This window comes from Helianthus annuus, chromosome 10 (assembly GCF_002127325.2).
Source record: "Helianthus annuus cultivar XRQ/B chromosome 10, HanXRQr2.0-SUNRISE, whole genome shotgun sequence".
Lineage (NCBI taxonomy): Eukaryota > Viridiplantae > Streptophyta > Magnoliopsida > Asterales > Asteraceae > Helianthus > Helianthus annuus.
The window spans coordinates 154143279-154157840 of NC_035442.2; the positions used below are offsets into that span (position 1 = coordinate 154143279).

The 14562-nt window shown below is 35.9% G+C and overlaps 2 protein-coding genes across 2 annotated transcripts; both read right to left on the minus strand.

Annotated features, from left to right (window-relative positions):
- Nucleotides 1-4545: 4545 nt before the first annotated feature.
- Nucleotides 4546-8841, minus strand: LOC110882919 (DELLA protein RGL1). Its single transcript, XM_035978709.1, has 2 exons — nucleotides 8376-8841; nucleotides 4546-5652 (listed from the first exon to the last, which is right to left on the minus strand). Exons 1-2 carry the CDS (start codon nucleotides 8748-8750, stop codon nucleotides 4720-4722), a joined length of 1308 nt encoding a protein of 435 aa, XP_035834602.1. The 5' UTR covers nucleotides 8751-8841; the 3' UTR covers nucleotides 4546-4719.
- A 1570-nt stretch (nucleotides 8842-10411) lies between these two features.
- Nucleotides 10412-10729, minus strand: LOC110882920 (putative lipid-transfer protein DIR1). Its single transcript, XM_022130808.1, has one exon. It carries the CDS (start codon nucleotides 10727-10729, stop codon nucleotides 10412-10414), a length of 318 nt encoding a protein of 105 aa, XP_021986500.1.
- Between the last annotated feature and the right edge of the window lie 3833 nt (nucleotides 10730-14562).

Below are 14562 nucleotides of genomic sequence, written 5' to 3' on the forward strand. Positions count from 1 at the left end.
ACCATGATCAACAGATGATAAGGTCTGTTGAAGCGAACACTGCTCAACAGATTCTAACAGTTTTCCTACTAACCAATTCATTAAAGCAGTACCCAGTCACTAAAAATGAACATTAACAATAATATAATAACAATAATATTCAAACTGTAGCAATTACATAACATATCATTAATCGAATCAACATACCATTAATCGAATCAACATGGGGAGATTGTATATACATAAACTCTAGGGTTTGTCTCGAGAGATTGTATATACATAACATACCATTAATCGAATCAACATGGGGACCAGTCAATCATGGAAGCAACATAATTTTCATCATAGACACTGAAGTATCATAAAACTGTGAATGAATATACCCAATCCGAAATTGTTAGACATTTTCATAAATCTAACAACCATCATCGAAGCTGTAACAAAATCTAATCACTGATACACTAAACACTGTTACATAAGAAAAACTGATACATAAATACTGATGTTGAATCCGCTGTAGATGTTGAACCACTGCTGTTACTGACCAGTGGTTTTCCTTTGGTTGATCAGGCCTTAGGTATATAAGTGCATGTCTTTAACAGGGCTTTGTCTTCAACAGTGGATAGGTCTCATCAGTCTTTAAGTCTATCAGTCTTTATAAGGAGCAGTGGTTAGTTGTAACAGTCCTTAGCATGATCAGCTGTTATAACCACTCCATAACCCTTTGAGAGGAAGCAAGTGTCCGTCTATTCAATTGAGAGGAATCATTGCATTACATCCCTGTTGAAAAACAGAATCAATAAATTTAAGGAAAATGGGTTTGAAAGATGATAACCCAACAGTGGAGGATCTCATTCTATAGCTCCAATAAATTCAATGGTATTCTCAAATAATGCTTCCTAGATTTTTGAAGACCGACAAATGTCCACAGTGATGCTTCTTTGGACATTTGTCTGTCTTCAAAAATCTAGGAAGCATTATTTGAGAATACCCTTGAATTTATCAAAGCTGTAGAATGAGATTCTCAACTATTGGGTTATCATCTTTCAACCCCATTTTCCCTAAATTTATCAATTCTGTTTTTCAGACCTCCCAAAGCCACATATCCGCCTCCAAAGAGATCGAGACAGCTTGAAGCATAACCTGGACTTGTTGTCATTCCACCAGTTCAGTATTTAATCCCAATATACCAACTCAATACAAATAACAAATATTTGGTGTGCTAAAATTGTAAATAACTCAAGAAACAGATTTGAAACCAAAAATATGGATTATAGAGATCTATGAATGAAACATGGGTGAATAAACCAAAAATATGGATTATAGAGATCAAAGACAAAATCAAAAGCTACAAACATATCAAACAAATTTCATAGAATCATGATTTATTTTAAACACATATACATCTATTTTTAAACACAAACAGACATTACCTCTTCATCAATAAACTTGAGATCCATTTTATAACCTTGATTACATTTCGAAGTTCGGCCAACGAACTCAAGACTTCCACACCAAATAACAAATCCAACAAGATCTACCTGAAGAACATTTAGCATACAAACCTTCAGTTTGTGATAAAAAGAAAAAATCAAAAAATATCTATTTTTAAACTACCGTTGGTCTGCATAATATTCAAATCGATGTTAAACATGATGAATAAACAGACATCACCAGCTTTTCTTATGTCATTGGGATTTCTCCTTTTACAAACTTATCAAAATCAATCTACTCGTAATCACATGGTACACCAATGCAAGCATCTGAATAAACAATAACAAATGAAAGACAAAATCAAAAGCTACAAACATATCAAACAAATTTCATAGAATCATGAAAGAAATTAGGTCACGGATTGTTACCAGATTTAGCGAGAGAAGAATCGATGGAAGCATTGGATAAGATGACGATTTGAAGAAACTTCAATCTGGAAAACATGTAACAAAGCTCAAGAAATAACGACGAAGAAGAAGAAGAAGAAGAAGAAGAAGAAGAACTGATTACAAAGTGTATTAACAATTACCAAAAAAATAACAATTACCTGATTTATTTTAAACACATATACATCTATTTTTAAACACAAACATACATTACCTCTTCATCAATAAAGTTGAGATCCATTTTATAACCTTGATTACATTTCGAAGTTCGGCCAACGAACTCAAGACTTCCACACCAAATAACAAATCCAGCAAGATCTAACTGAAGAACATTTAGCATACAAACCTTCAGTTTGTGATAAAAAGAAAAAAAATAAAAAAATATCTATTTTTAAACTACCGTTGGTCTGCATAATATTCAAATCGATGTTAAACATGATGAATAAACAGACATCACCAGCAACGCCTCTGTCGTCTTCATCCTCTTTTCTGTATCTAGAGTTTTAGAGATAGAGAGTTGAGAGAGAAATGGATTGAATTTTGAAAGTGTGAAGCCCAGATTTTCAATTTTTGATTAGTGAAGAATGGAGAGAGAGAGAGAGAGTAGACAGAGAGATTGAAATGAGTTTTTGAAATTATGATCGGGTTTGGATTAGGGTTTGAATTTATATTTGAGAGAGAGAAGAATTGAAGCTCTGATGACATTAAATGCAAATTACATATCCCTATAAGTTTTAAATTTCAAATTACCCTCCCATTTTAATGAAACATCAGTGGTTTGAATTTGAATGAACATCAGTGGTTTCATAATTGAATGTGGGCCAGACCTTTGAAATTTGACAGTGGGGCAGTGGTTTAATGGCAGATCTTTGAATTATGATGTCACTATGCTCCCTCTATGGCTGCCACCTCATCATTGATGACATAAGAAAAGTCTTCTTGGACAGCCTCTTCTGCTGACACATCAGCTTTTCTTATGTTATTGAGATTTATCCTTTTATAGAAAGTATAGATGGTGTGTTATTTACAATAGAATACATGGACTATTTATAAGGGGAATACACTTGGAGAACAAGTTGGTTCATATTAGGAGTTGACAATCTAAATATAATTCTTTATAACAGTTATAACATTTTCTAGTACGATAAACTTACAACAAATTACATATTTAATTGGTAAATCACAATGTATTGTTAATAAACTATGTGGTAATTTATATATGATAAAATTTAAACTGAATGAAGAGTAGTTTACTATTAAATTAAAATTAGAATTATATTATATTATATTATCTTATATATAATATATATGTATATATAATTATTTAAAATTAGAATGGAATGAATAGTAACATAATTAAGAGATGAGCAAATGGTATCGGGTATAGGTACCGGTCTCAATTTTACCAAACCGGTGTATTTTCGGTACCGGTTCTGCACAGGTATTCACCGGTTTTTACCCTCAAATGTCGGTGTCGTACCAGTACCGACCGGTACCGAACCGTACCATACTAGGTATATTCGATACCGGTACCCACTTTTGGGGATTTTGGTAACGGTATTTTCGGTACCGATTGGTACCGAGCTCATCAAATCCTGTAGCAACGCATCAATGCAAGTAATTGCACCGTTTAGATTACTTTTCATACACACAGTAAGTAAACTGTATTTCGTTTGAATGAGGTTTTATATACACAACAACTTATTCTGCTTTCTTTTTTGTCTTTTTCTGTAATGAATGAATTGTAGCATATAAAATTAACTTGGATATTTAGAATATTGATGAGCAAATCGTATCAAATCCTGTAAACGAACCGGTATCGTATCGGTACCAAATTTACTATACCAAATCATTTTCGGTACCAATTTGGTACCCACCTTTTGGCGTTTTCAGAATCATTACTTTCGGTTCGACACCGGTCTAGCATCATACCTGTATTTATTGATTTTTACCTTTAATTACCATACCGTATTGTACCGAGCATTTTCGGTGCCGGTACCTAATTTCGATGATTTTCTGAATCGGTACTTTCTCTGCCGTTACCGGTACCGAGCTCAGCCATATTTTAACGTGTTAGCACCGTAATAACTGAACTTAAAACAACCGAATTTCCAACGTGTAGGACGTGTGGGTCCTATTATTATATATTAGGTTATTTAAAATCGTTTTTTTTATCACGGAGTGACTATTCTTACCACATCATTTTATTTATGTTTTGATATTCGGTATCTGTTTGTCGTTGCTGACACACCTTTTGTAGTCATCGGGTCCCGCCGCAACGCGCGGGTGGAAAATAACTAGTTATCATAACTTGTTAAGATAGATGACTTGAAGGTGTTTATGGGGTAAGCTCAAACAAAGAAGAAGGATATATTTGCTGTGGATTTTTAACTTTGGTTTTGTATGTGAACTTCTTTGCCGGTGTGGGTAAACCACACACAAAAACAAAGATTCCAAGACCACCTTAACACTTCATTTTCGTTTCCCCAAGTAATTTAGTGTGTATAAACTGCAAAACCACTTGCAAAGAAGTATTTTGATTTCAAGACCAACAATACCAACATTTTAATCACCACCAAACATCCACTGACGTCTAAAAAGGAGGCCTTGGTGTGGGACGTAAACGGTAACAAAAATAATTAAATAATTAAAAAAAAAAAAAAAACTTAACTAAAACGTAGACTGATTGAAAGAATCAAATAAGTCAAATACGTCAGAAAGACCATCAAACCAATAGAAATTCTTCACATCATAAACAAATGTTTAAAAACTTTGAACGTCCTAAATCATTTTATTTTCATGTCACATGTTTAGAGCAAGAATCTTCACATGGCTTTAATCGACAAACACGTTTTCGTGGTCATCTTTCCTGAACAAATCTCCACGTTGAAAGAGAATGCAATGGAGTTCCTTTCCACCCGACAACCAAACACTTTCCATTATTCTCAAGCGTGCAAGAACTCGCACACGAAAATTGTTGCAACAAGAGGTTAGCTTGAACCACGCACAAATCACTTAACTCGATCTCTACCATCCCAAACCTCGTGAAAAATATCCTCCAAGTGTTGAGATATACGCTCCTATTAGTTCGTTCATCTCCCTCAGCTGCCACAAGGTTTTGTAACCCGTCAGCGATATGGACACCTTCCACTATAGCTCTATGAGGGTCATCTCGGCTCATACACGCTTCCAAGCAATCGAAAAGGGCACCATAAAAGAACAATGCCTCAGTAAACCGGTTCACAAAAGAATTTGAATTATGATTGGCTTCAACCTCACCCACAACAATAACCAAAGGGTTTATCTTTTGGATTGATCTCATCAAATTCTCCAATCTTTGGGGCCTCGAGACCATCGTTCTTAGAATAGTTTGACAATAGACCGCAACGACTTCACCATGTCGAACCTCGAATTGTTCTTGTTTGACCTCCGTGATGTCGGACAACATGAGAACTTTAAACAAGAAGGGCAGCCTCAAACCTTTTGCGAAACTCTCCAACCTTTTTCCAGTTTCCACTACCTTTTGGACATCCGAGAATGTTGCAACCGCGGTTAGTTTTAGAAGCGTGATTGGTGATTTTCGTTCGACTAATGCTTGCATCATAGCCGTCCATTGTACACCGCTTCGAATGTGGATGTCGATTAAGTGGACCTTGCTTGATGTCCCTATTTGGTCAATGATCGCTTGTATGCCACATAATTGCAAAAGTTGACTAAATGGAAGGGCTTGGTGACATGCCAAGAATGTTAAATTCGTTCCCATTGCCAGAGGATTTTCGTTCTTTAGACCCTCCTTTTAAGTATAAATAACATAATTAGATTGTCATCAATAGTCAAAACTCTCGTCTTTTTAGTATTGTCTATTGCCATAAAATCGTCCAAGTATTATGATAAAACAATGTTAGATTTGTTACTTTTGAACATTACAATAAGTGCACTTTCAAATCAACAATGTAAGTTATAGTTAACAGGTAGATAATACGTTTCTTTAAAAATTACATTTTTCATCATTTAGCTGCATAGAAAACTATATTTATTGTTCTTAATCTTCATAAAATTAAATAATCAATTTAAATATTTTAAAATAATATGTGTGTTTTTTTTATAGATTTTCACCTTTTATATATTTAGTTTAATTTAAATATTATAATGATTATGAATTATTCTGTTTGATGTTTGACGTTTGAGTATTACGTAAAGAGATTCGAATGCTAGTTGTAAAATAATGTGAAATTTTAGGAGTCTATTTAACTAACAAAAAAGTATGAGAAATTATAAAATAAGTAGTGATGTATAAGAATTTATATATCTTTTAACGTCAGATTTATCCCCGTTCATGTGAAAATTCTTTGTATTTTCATTCATTTTGGTACTTATTTGAGTTGTTTGTGAAAATGCAGGTCCGGGCTTTGGCCCGGTAGTAAAACGAAGGCTTTTGGAGCAAAATGAAGCAAAAACGGATGATTCCAGCAAACTACCAGATATGACACGGTCACGCCATCCCCTGGCACGGTCGTGCCCGGTCATCCGAGTACCAGGACCATCATGCCAAACGCCAGCACCAACCAAAATGAACAAGATTTCTGATTGCACGGTTATGCCATTCCCTAGCACGCAGTGGCGGAGCTAGAAACTTTTTCTTATGGTGTTATTTTTTATGGATACCCCGGTTTATAGTAACCCAGTGACGGAGCCATATAGCTTTAGATTATTTTTGCTCATGTTTTTACGGGCAATGATTAAGTGAGCCGGATGACTCTTGCAATTTAGAACTTGTGTTAGGCATACATGGCGGAGCCATTAGGAAGACCCCTTTTGTTTTTATTAATTTATTTTTCTTATCTATACTCGAAAATCATACCCCTAATTAACCAAATTTAAGACTTTTTCCATTTGTTTCTCTTAAACCATCAAATTTTAGCCACAGCGAAATTAGCTTTTTATACTTTAACCCATTTTTTATTGGATATCCGGTTTAATTAGTGACTAACATCTAGTGAAATCCGGTTGGAAAAATGAGCAGCACAATAACAAATGTATGGCAAAAAAAACAACCCCCAAAAATCAGCTATTAGGGGTGCTCTAAGAATATATATTATATTAAAGAAAAAACAAAGATAAGTACACTCAAGGTATTAGGGTGAAGGGAGTGGTTACACAGGTGAAAGTGGCAAACTTTAAAATGGACCAATCAGAGAGTGCCATGTCAGAGAGGGTAAAAAGTTTAAACTTTACTGAAAAGTGTTGGCAATGGTTTAGACACTTGAAAGTGGCAAACTTTTTTTATTCTTTTTTTATTTTTTTATCTTTAAACACCCCTTCACCACCACCACCACCGGTTCCACCACCACCACCACCCTCAAAATCAACCCACCCTTATCACCTCCACAACCACCGGTTCCACCTCCATCACCACTCGCCACCACTACCCCCTGTTCACCACCACCGGTTCCCCACCTCCTGTTCACCACCACCACCTCCTGTTCATCACCACCGGTTCCACCACCTCCTGTTCACCACCGCCGTAGCAACACCACCACCGCCACCGGAAACCACCGCCACCAGTCGCCGTAGCACGGAAAAACATGCTCCAATCATTATTGCCCCCCTCTCTCTCTTCTTTGGTCACTCGGCAAAAGTATACCGAGTTGTTTGGTTTGCCAAGCGGCAAAGGTGGCCGGCGGCGGTGTTGCCGCGCGGCAAACACCTTTGCCGAGTGGTTTCCCGCACCACTCCTTTCACCCTTAGCATCCATTCCATCTTTTTTACACTATAATTTTCACTAAAAACAACTAGATTTTTTTCTTTTCTTCAATTAGTAGTATTTTATATACTTTTATCATTACTTTTTTCTCTCTCCTTTACTCATAACTACTTTCAAAATATGTTAAAAAATTATAAAGAGTGAACAGCGTCCCTCAAATTTCCAGACGAATAGTAACATTTTCTCTCTCCTCTACTTACAATCACTTCTAAGAGTATTTACATCCATCCATCAAATTATGTGTGTAAAATTTTTATAATATAAATAGTATAAAAAATGGTTGTGAGTGAAGGAGAGAGAAAATGTTACTGTTTATCTGTATATTTTGGAGAACACGGTTCACCCCTTATAATTTTTTAATATATTTTGAAAGTGGTTGTGAGTGGAGGAGAGAGAAAAGGTAATGATAAAGGTATAAAAACTATTATTTAATTGAAAATATGATAGGAAATATAGTGTTTTTTAGTGTAATTTAGGTTGAAAATACGATGCTGGACGGTCCCATACCGTCTAGCCTAAGCCGTTTGTATTATTTGATAAATGATTTTGTATTTGTAACTCATCTTCGTTCCGTTTGTATTATTTGATAAATGATTTCGTATATCTTACTATTTCTAACTCATCTTCGTTTTACCCCTATTAAAAACTTATATATGTGACTTTGTTATAAAATATGTTGTGGCTTCTTCGCTACAGAAATATGTTTTGATATTTATTTTTCATATGTTTGAACAAAAAATAATACAACTCACCAGTTTTTCTAGTTTCACAGGACCAGGTATCCCTGTTTCGTTTTCGATTCTTTTCTGTAAAGCTTCACATAAATAATATACCAGCCGTTCCACCGCAGTGCCGCAGTCTGATGCCACCCATCCACACCGAGTCAAGAATTTGCTGGCGGTTTCAAACTGTTTCCAACCAACTTTTTCGGCCGCGATCAAGAGCTGGAAAACAAGATCCACTTCTCTCATCTCATCTATCGTTAAGCTCGTAAACGCAGAATATCCATACGGGTGTGTTAACACAGTGCACCCATCGATTTCCTGGGTCGAAAACGTTATAAACATCTCCGCTGCCATTTTTATAATTTCCTCTGTGGACAGATTTCTGTCTACAAAGTCTGCCATTTTGAATGGAGGGTGGTGAAGAAGACAATGTGAGGTGGTTGACTAAGAAAGTATACAACTACCCGTGTTTTTACACGGGTTTTACATCTAGTAGTATATAAGGTGAAGGAGGCTCTTATTCCTATGTATTGCGGCCGGCTTTAATTTTGTTTTTATAATAGAAAACAGAACGATGCAAAGAGAATTGCTCCAAAGGGTTTTGTTCGTATCCCTCTTTCATTAAGTTGACATTTGGTTAAAGTTGTTGCTACATTTTCTAGTCGCGACATGATTTATGTTGCAACGTGTAAAGAAACCGCTTATCTTTTTCTGCAAACATATATTATGCAACAAACTGTTGAGCCCGATTATCTTCGTTCTCGTGTCTTGGATCTTCAACCGTAGCGATTCCTTGCGTCAAAATTTTCAACTTTTGAGTTCCGGGAGTTCCAAATTCGCCCAAAGATATCCAAATTCGTCTAGAGTTATGGATTGCTTTGATTATGATCAATTATAATGTTTTTATAACTCAACCCTGATCAAAACTCGTATCTTTCTTCAAAAACAAGCTCCTCGCGTCATGCGAGGAGCATCACATATGTTGGCTGTGTGACGCGACCACAACAAAGTCAACAACAGTCAAACTCCTCCTCGTGTCACGCGATGAGGCTTTATTTCCCTCGTCGTGCAACGTGATGAGGTGTTATTCCTCGATTTTTGTGCCAGTTCAACTCTCGGTCTCCTGAATGCGTTCCGGTACTCAGTTTTTTAATATATGGCTCGTTTTTTCTCCCTTTTCAGTTGTCTTCATCACCCGAAGACTTAGAAAACACAAACTAATCAGTAATATACACATTCCACCTAAAAACGGCGCAAATGGACTCGAAAACTGTACAAACTATACACGAAAAATATATGTATTTTGCAACACAGAAGCGGCGTATATAAAGGTTTTTTTACAAACATTTTAATAAAATATTTATCCCTTTAGCAAAGTTTTATAATAAATATTTTTTAAAAAATAAAAAATAAAAAACATTGTTAAGCATTGTATCATATAGTATGATATAGGTCTCGTGTAGTATCTTAGTTATAGTGTATTATAGTTTCATATCCTATCCTATCCTATCGTATCATATAGTGTAGGATATGCCCTAAAACAAGGGTAAAATGGTCTTTTTTCTTAGACGTCGCGTATAGATCTATACGCGTCTTATAGGACCATGATAGAACACAATCAGAGATTCTTTTGGAAATTGAAAAAGGTGGTCATCCCACATACAGACCTCCTGGCATATATAAGGGTCCCACTTGGTGTGTAGTGTATCAAGTTGCGTTTCACCTGATGATTGCATTGGTAAGCTAGTAACCCACTAGTCACCACCAATACAAGAAAATGGCTTACATTTTATAATATTTTGTATTTATAACCAGGAAAATTTGTTCCTGTATAATGTATAGAACATGGATCTTTTAACGACCAATTTCTTAAATCTTGTTTTGGATACCATAAAGAACATAAACTTATTAATATCGAATTCAAGTCACAAGTTACACCACCACCACCATGATCACCGCCTGCCGCACGAGCATGCGAACAATAAACAAGACACAAAACACCACCGTACATAAACTAAACAACGACATATAATAAAGACAAGCAAAGGACATTAAATCTTGATCTAGCAATGGAAATTACTCCATTTTTTTAGCTGGCATTTTGCGGGTAGCTCCATGGCGTGCTTCGGGTCAATGTTAAAATTACCCAACATGTCCTCATACTTGCAAAAACAAGGCATATCAGCGTCCCCGAGGGCTGCACAACAATCCGGTGTTGGTGACGGAAGAGGATCCACATTTTTTGCAACTGCTGGCTGGCAGGTCTTAAGACCATCTGTGGTCACCCCACATATTTTGTAGCCATTTGTAGCCATGGGTTCGGTTACGAGGGTTGCAACTAGAACAATGGCTACAATGACTAACTTTGTGTAGGACTCCATAAGGTTTCTTTGATGATTCTTACTTGTACTCTTTGTGTATTGGTATGTTTTTTTGGTGTAACCATGATTGGTTTATATAGAGAAACAAAAGGCACAACTTGCATGCATTTTGGATATGTGGTGTGAGGACTCTCTGGTCCTACATTATTAGTTTACACATTATACAGTTTTTTATACCCATCTGGTCGGGTTCCCTGAGAACAGTTCACGGGTTATAATTATAACCGCGATTATAATTTTGTGAAGTTTTGGCTTTTTCTACGGGTTCGATGTTGAAATTTCTACGGATGCGAAGTCAAAATACACATATATATAACACCAAAAGTTTTTTCGGTACAGGTTCAACCGAACCCGTACCCTTTTATGTAGCTACGCCACTGTATATGTGTATTCATTGATGGGGTCATGTGTTGCATAAGTTTTAAAACTACAGTGGAACAAAACTATGCACATAATTATCATATATCTAAATATACGTCTAGAAATTCATGTACCTTACCTGACTATTTACATATAATATTATATATGTAAAGTACGGTACTAAGATAATACTAGTAGAATGTTATAGAGTGATCTCGTGAGTCTTTTATGAGACGTTTGCTGTCATACTTGACCTTATTCATCACGGGTTTGCTTAGAATAATGATGCACTCATCTCTAATTTTATATTTCGATAAAAGAAAATAGTTATTCTATAATAAGATACATAAAAAATAAAATGGTTTATCTAATTAAGTGATAATTATCCGTAGTATGTTCCCGTGACATGATATAAAAAGGAGGACATGGTTTTTGGTAGTAGCCTTTTCCTTTGTCTCATTTACAAGTTGCAAAAACGTACTAAATGTGTGGCTGAAGGAGCTCTCATGTAGCTCCAAAATTCGTGGTTTTACATAAAACATGAACTCACATGTTACGTCTTACTTTTTGTGTCACATTTATCTAATATTTATCTTACTTGTATAGAAATATTGTCTACAGTGAAAGTAAGATAAAGATAAGACAAACTAAAATAACATATTTAATTGTAGATAATATGTATTCAGAAAGTGCCACTTACAACCCTTTAATTTTCTAGAAAATTTATAATCATTGTTCACGTGCTTATATTTAGGTACGAATCATATAAATTCAAGTTGATTATATTTCTTTGAAAATGGGTAGACTCAGATATAATATTTTTTTTTTGATTTTTTTTATTGTTGTACGTTTTCAATTAATCTACGTTTTGGTATAAATTTTGTTTTACAAATTTGACTTGCTTTACGCTTCGGACCCACCACAACTCGCGGTACCATTTTTAACTTAAAAACATATTTTTTTTTACTTATTTTTATGTACGTGTCGGTATAAGTTCAGGTTGGTGTTCGACGTAAATTTCTTTGGCAAATTAGTCGGGTTCATATATACTACGTTTTCGTGCTTATTTTTATGTACATCTTCAATTTATCTACGTTTTAATGTAACCTTTGTTGAGAAACGATTCAGATCTTTACTACACAAATCCGAGTTACTTTACATTTTGACCCGTTGCATCGTGTGGGGAAATTTACTAGTTAATTAATAAAAGTTAGTTTTGAATCAACCATGTGACAAGGTTCTAGAATCATCATATAGTTAGGGATACGAGTCACTTTTCGGGTAGGGCATTGAGGGTAAGTATGCATGCCAGCACGCCACCACCACCCCAAGGGTAGGTTGGGCGGGTTCGTTTGGCCAATACTGGTACCCGCTCCACATTTGTGTTCTTCCATGCTTTTTTTTGACCGTTATACCCATTTGATCAAATTAAAAAAATAATAAAAAAATTAAGTTTGTGGCATGGTAGGCGTCGCCACCACTTACTAGTTAATGAATCTTTTGAGCACTTGATGTGGCGAGTGATGGTTGGTCGGGGCTAGGGTACTTACCCTTGAGTGCCCCTTCCTCCCTTAGTAACTATCACAATGTCATGTGTGAGCGAGAGGTTTTATCATAGTGGGCCGTTGGGCGATTGGTTTTATTAGAGTGTATATACATGTTATAGTTGTATAGAGGAAGTTATGACACTTGGATTAGTTAAGAGTGCTAGGTAAATTGGTAGTTAGTTGTATTGTGTGCTATAATAGAGGTGTGTATATGTATGATTTGGATTAACACTTCAATATACAAGAAAATACCTTTGCAGCATCTGATACTTCTTTATGGTATCAGAGCTTTCTGCACAGGCAAGGTAGTAACGGTTTTGGCAAGACTCTTAGATCTCCGGTCAAAATTCTGGCAATTCATCTTCATCTTCGGCTAAACTGTTAGGTTTCCGGCCACTTCTTTTTCCTTTCCGAGTATTACTCATCTGCTCTGATACATATTTTTCTCTGTTCTCTCATGGATATTTCTTCATCTACTAGTATTAATAATTTGAATTCTGGATCAAATCCATCTGATAATCTGTCGTACATTATAAATTTTGTTCCAATAAAGCTTACATAAGATAATTACTTGAAATACTTACTGTACTTAACACTCTTGGATTGTTGAAATTTTTTAATCAACAAATTCCTATTCCTACAATTGGATATGATGAACGTGTTATTTGGGAACAATCTGATGATTATGTGTATACCTCATCACTGCAACGCCGTCTTCATCTCTATTGTATTTAGCACAGGGATCTAATTCTTCGTCTGAGTTATGGAAGAGAATTGAACATAAAGCTATTAAAAATCAATGCAGTGGTGGTTGTTTGCAAGCTCATGGTGAACAGTTTAATGGTGGTTAAGAAGGCAACAATGGTGGTCAACGACGAAGTTATGGTGGCAGTGGTAATACGGTGACCTCTACTTCTAGGGTTACATCACCCGTAATTGATTTTGTGACTGATAGTTCTCAAACTTTTGGACAACGGCATACATCTTCATAGGCCCAACAATAAACCCCTTTTGATTTTGGGCCCAAAGTTGTTTTTGGATAAGTTGTGTGTTTTAGATCAGCCATCTGTTTTGGGCTCACGCCTAAATTTAGATAATGAAATGTCTAATTTTGGGCCTACTCGATCGTCTATTTTGGGCACAGTCAGTCACGTGACTTCTCCTCATTTTGGATTGATGGCTGATTCATCGAGTATATGTGAACACGTTGATTCTAGGATACCCGATTTGCGTGCCACTACACATACGACCGCTGATTCTACTATTGGATTCAATGTTGCTCCCTCAACCGGCTCTGAGCGAGTTGTTGTAGGCAATGGTATGGCTCTTACTATTTCTCACATTGGCACTGCCTTACTTCATTTATCTAATCATACTCTTACTCTTATACATGTGCTTGTGGTTCTTGGTTTAGCCAAGAACTTTTTATCGATCACGCAATTAGTGATTGATCATCTTATTGCTGTTGTTTTCTCGTATCTTGGTATGTCCATTCAGACTCTTGATGGACAACTCCCCCATCACACGCGTGGTAGTTCGCATGGGTTGTTGTTGGGGAAACAGCAATGCACCCACCCAATTCGGGTGACCTAGTAGTACGACATGCTCATACCTATTCGAGATCCATGATACTTAACAACGTGTCGAAGCTAGGGAAACAATTATGCATCCTACCCATTCGGGTGGCCCAATAGTAAAACACACTCATACCTATGTGTTGGCAGTATGTAAATCCAAGTGCGAGTTCCATAAATGAATCGAGTAATGTTGTGAAAAGTAAAGCATGAGGGAACGGAAAGGAAAAGGGGTTATGTTATGAAATAATTGATATAAAACTATTCATGAACTCATAAGCATAAGTTGACGTCTGAACTTATTAAACATATGTCACAGGATTAAGTCACTATAAAAGGTTACGTTTCCGCT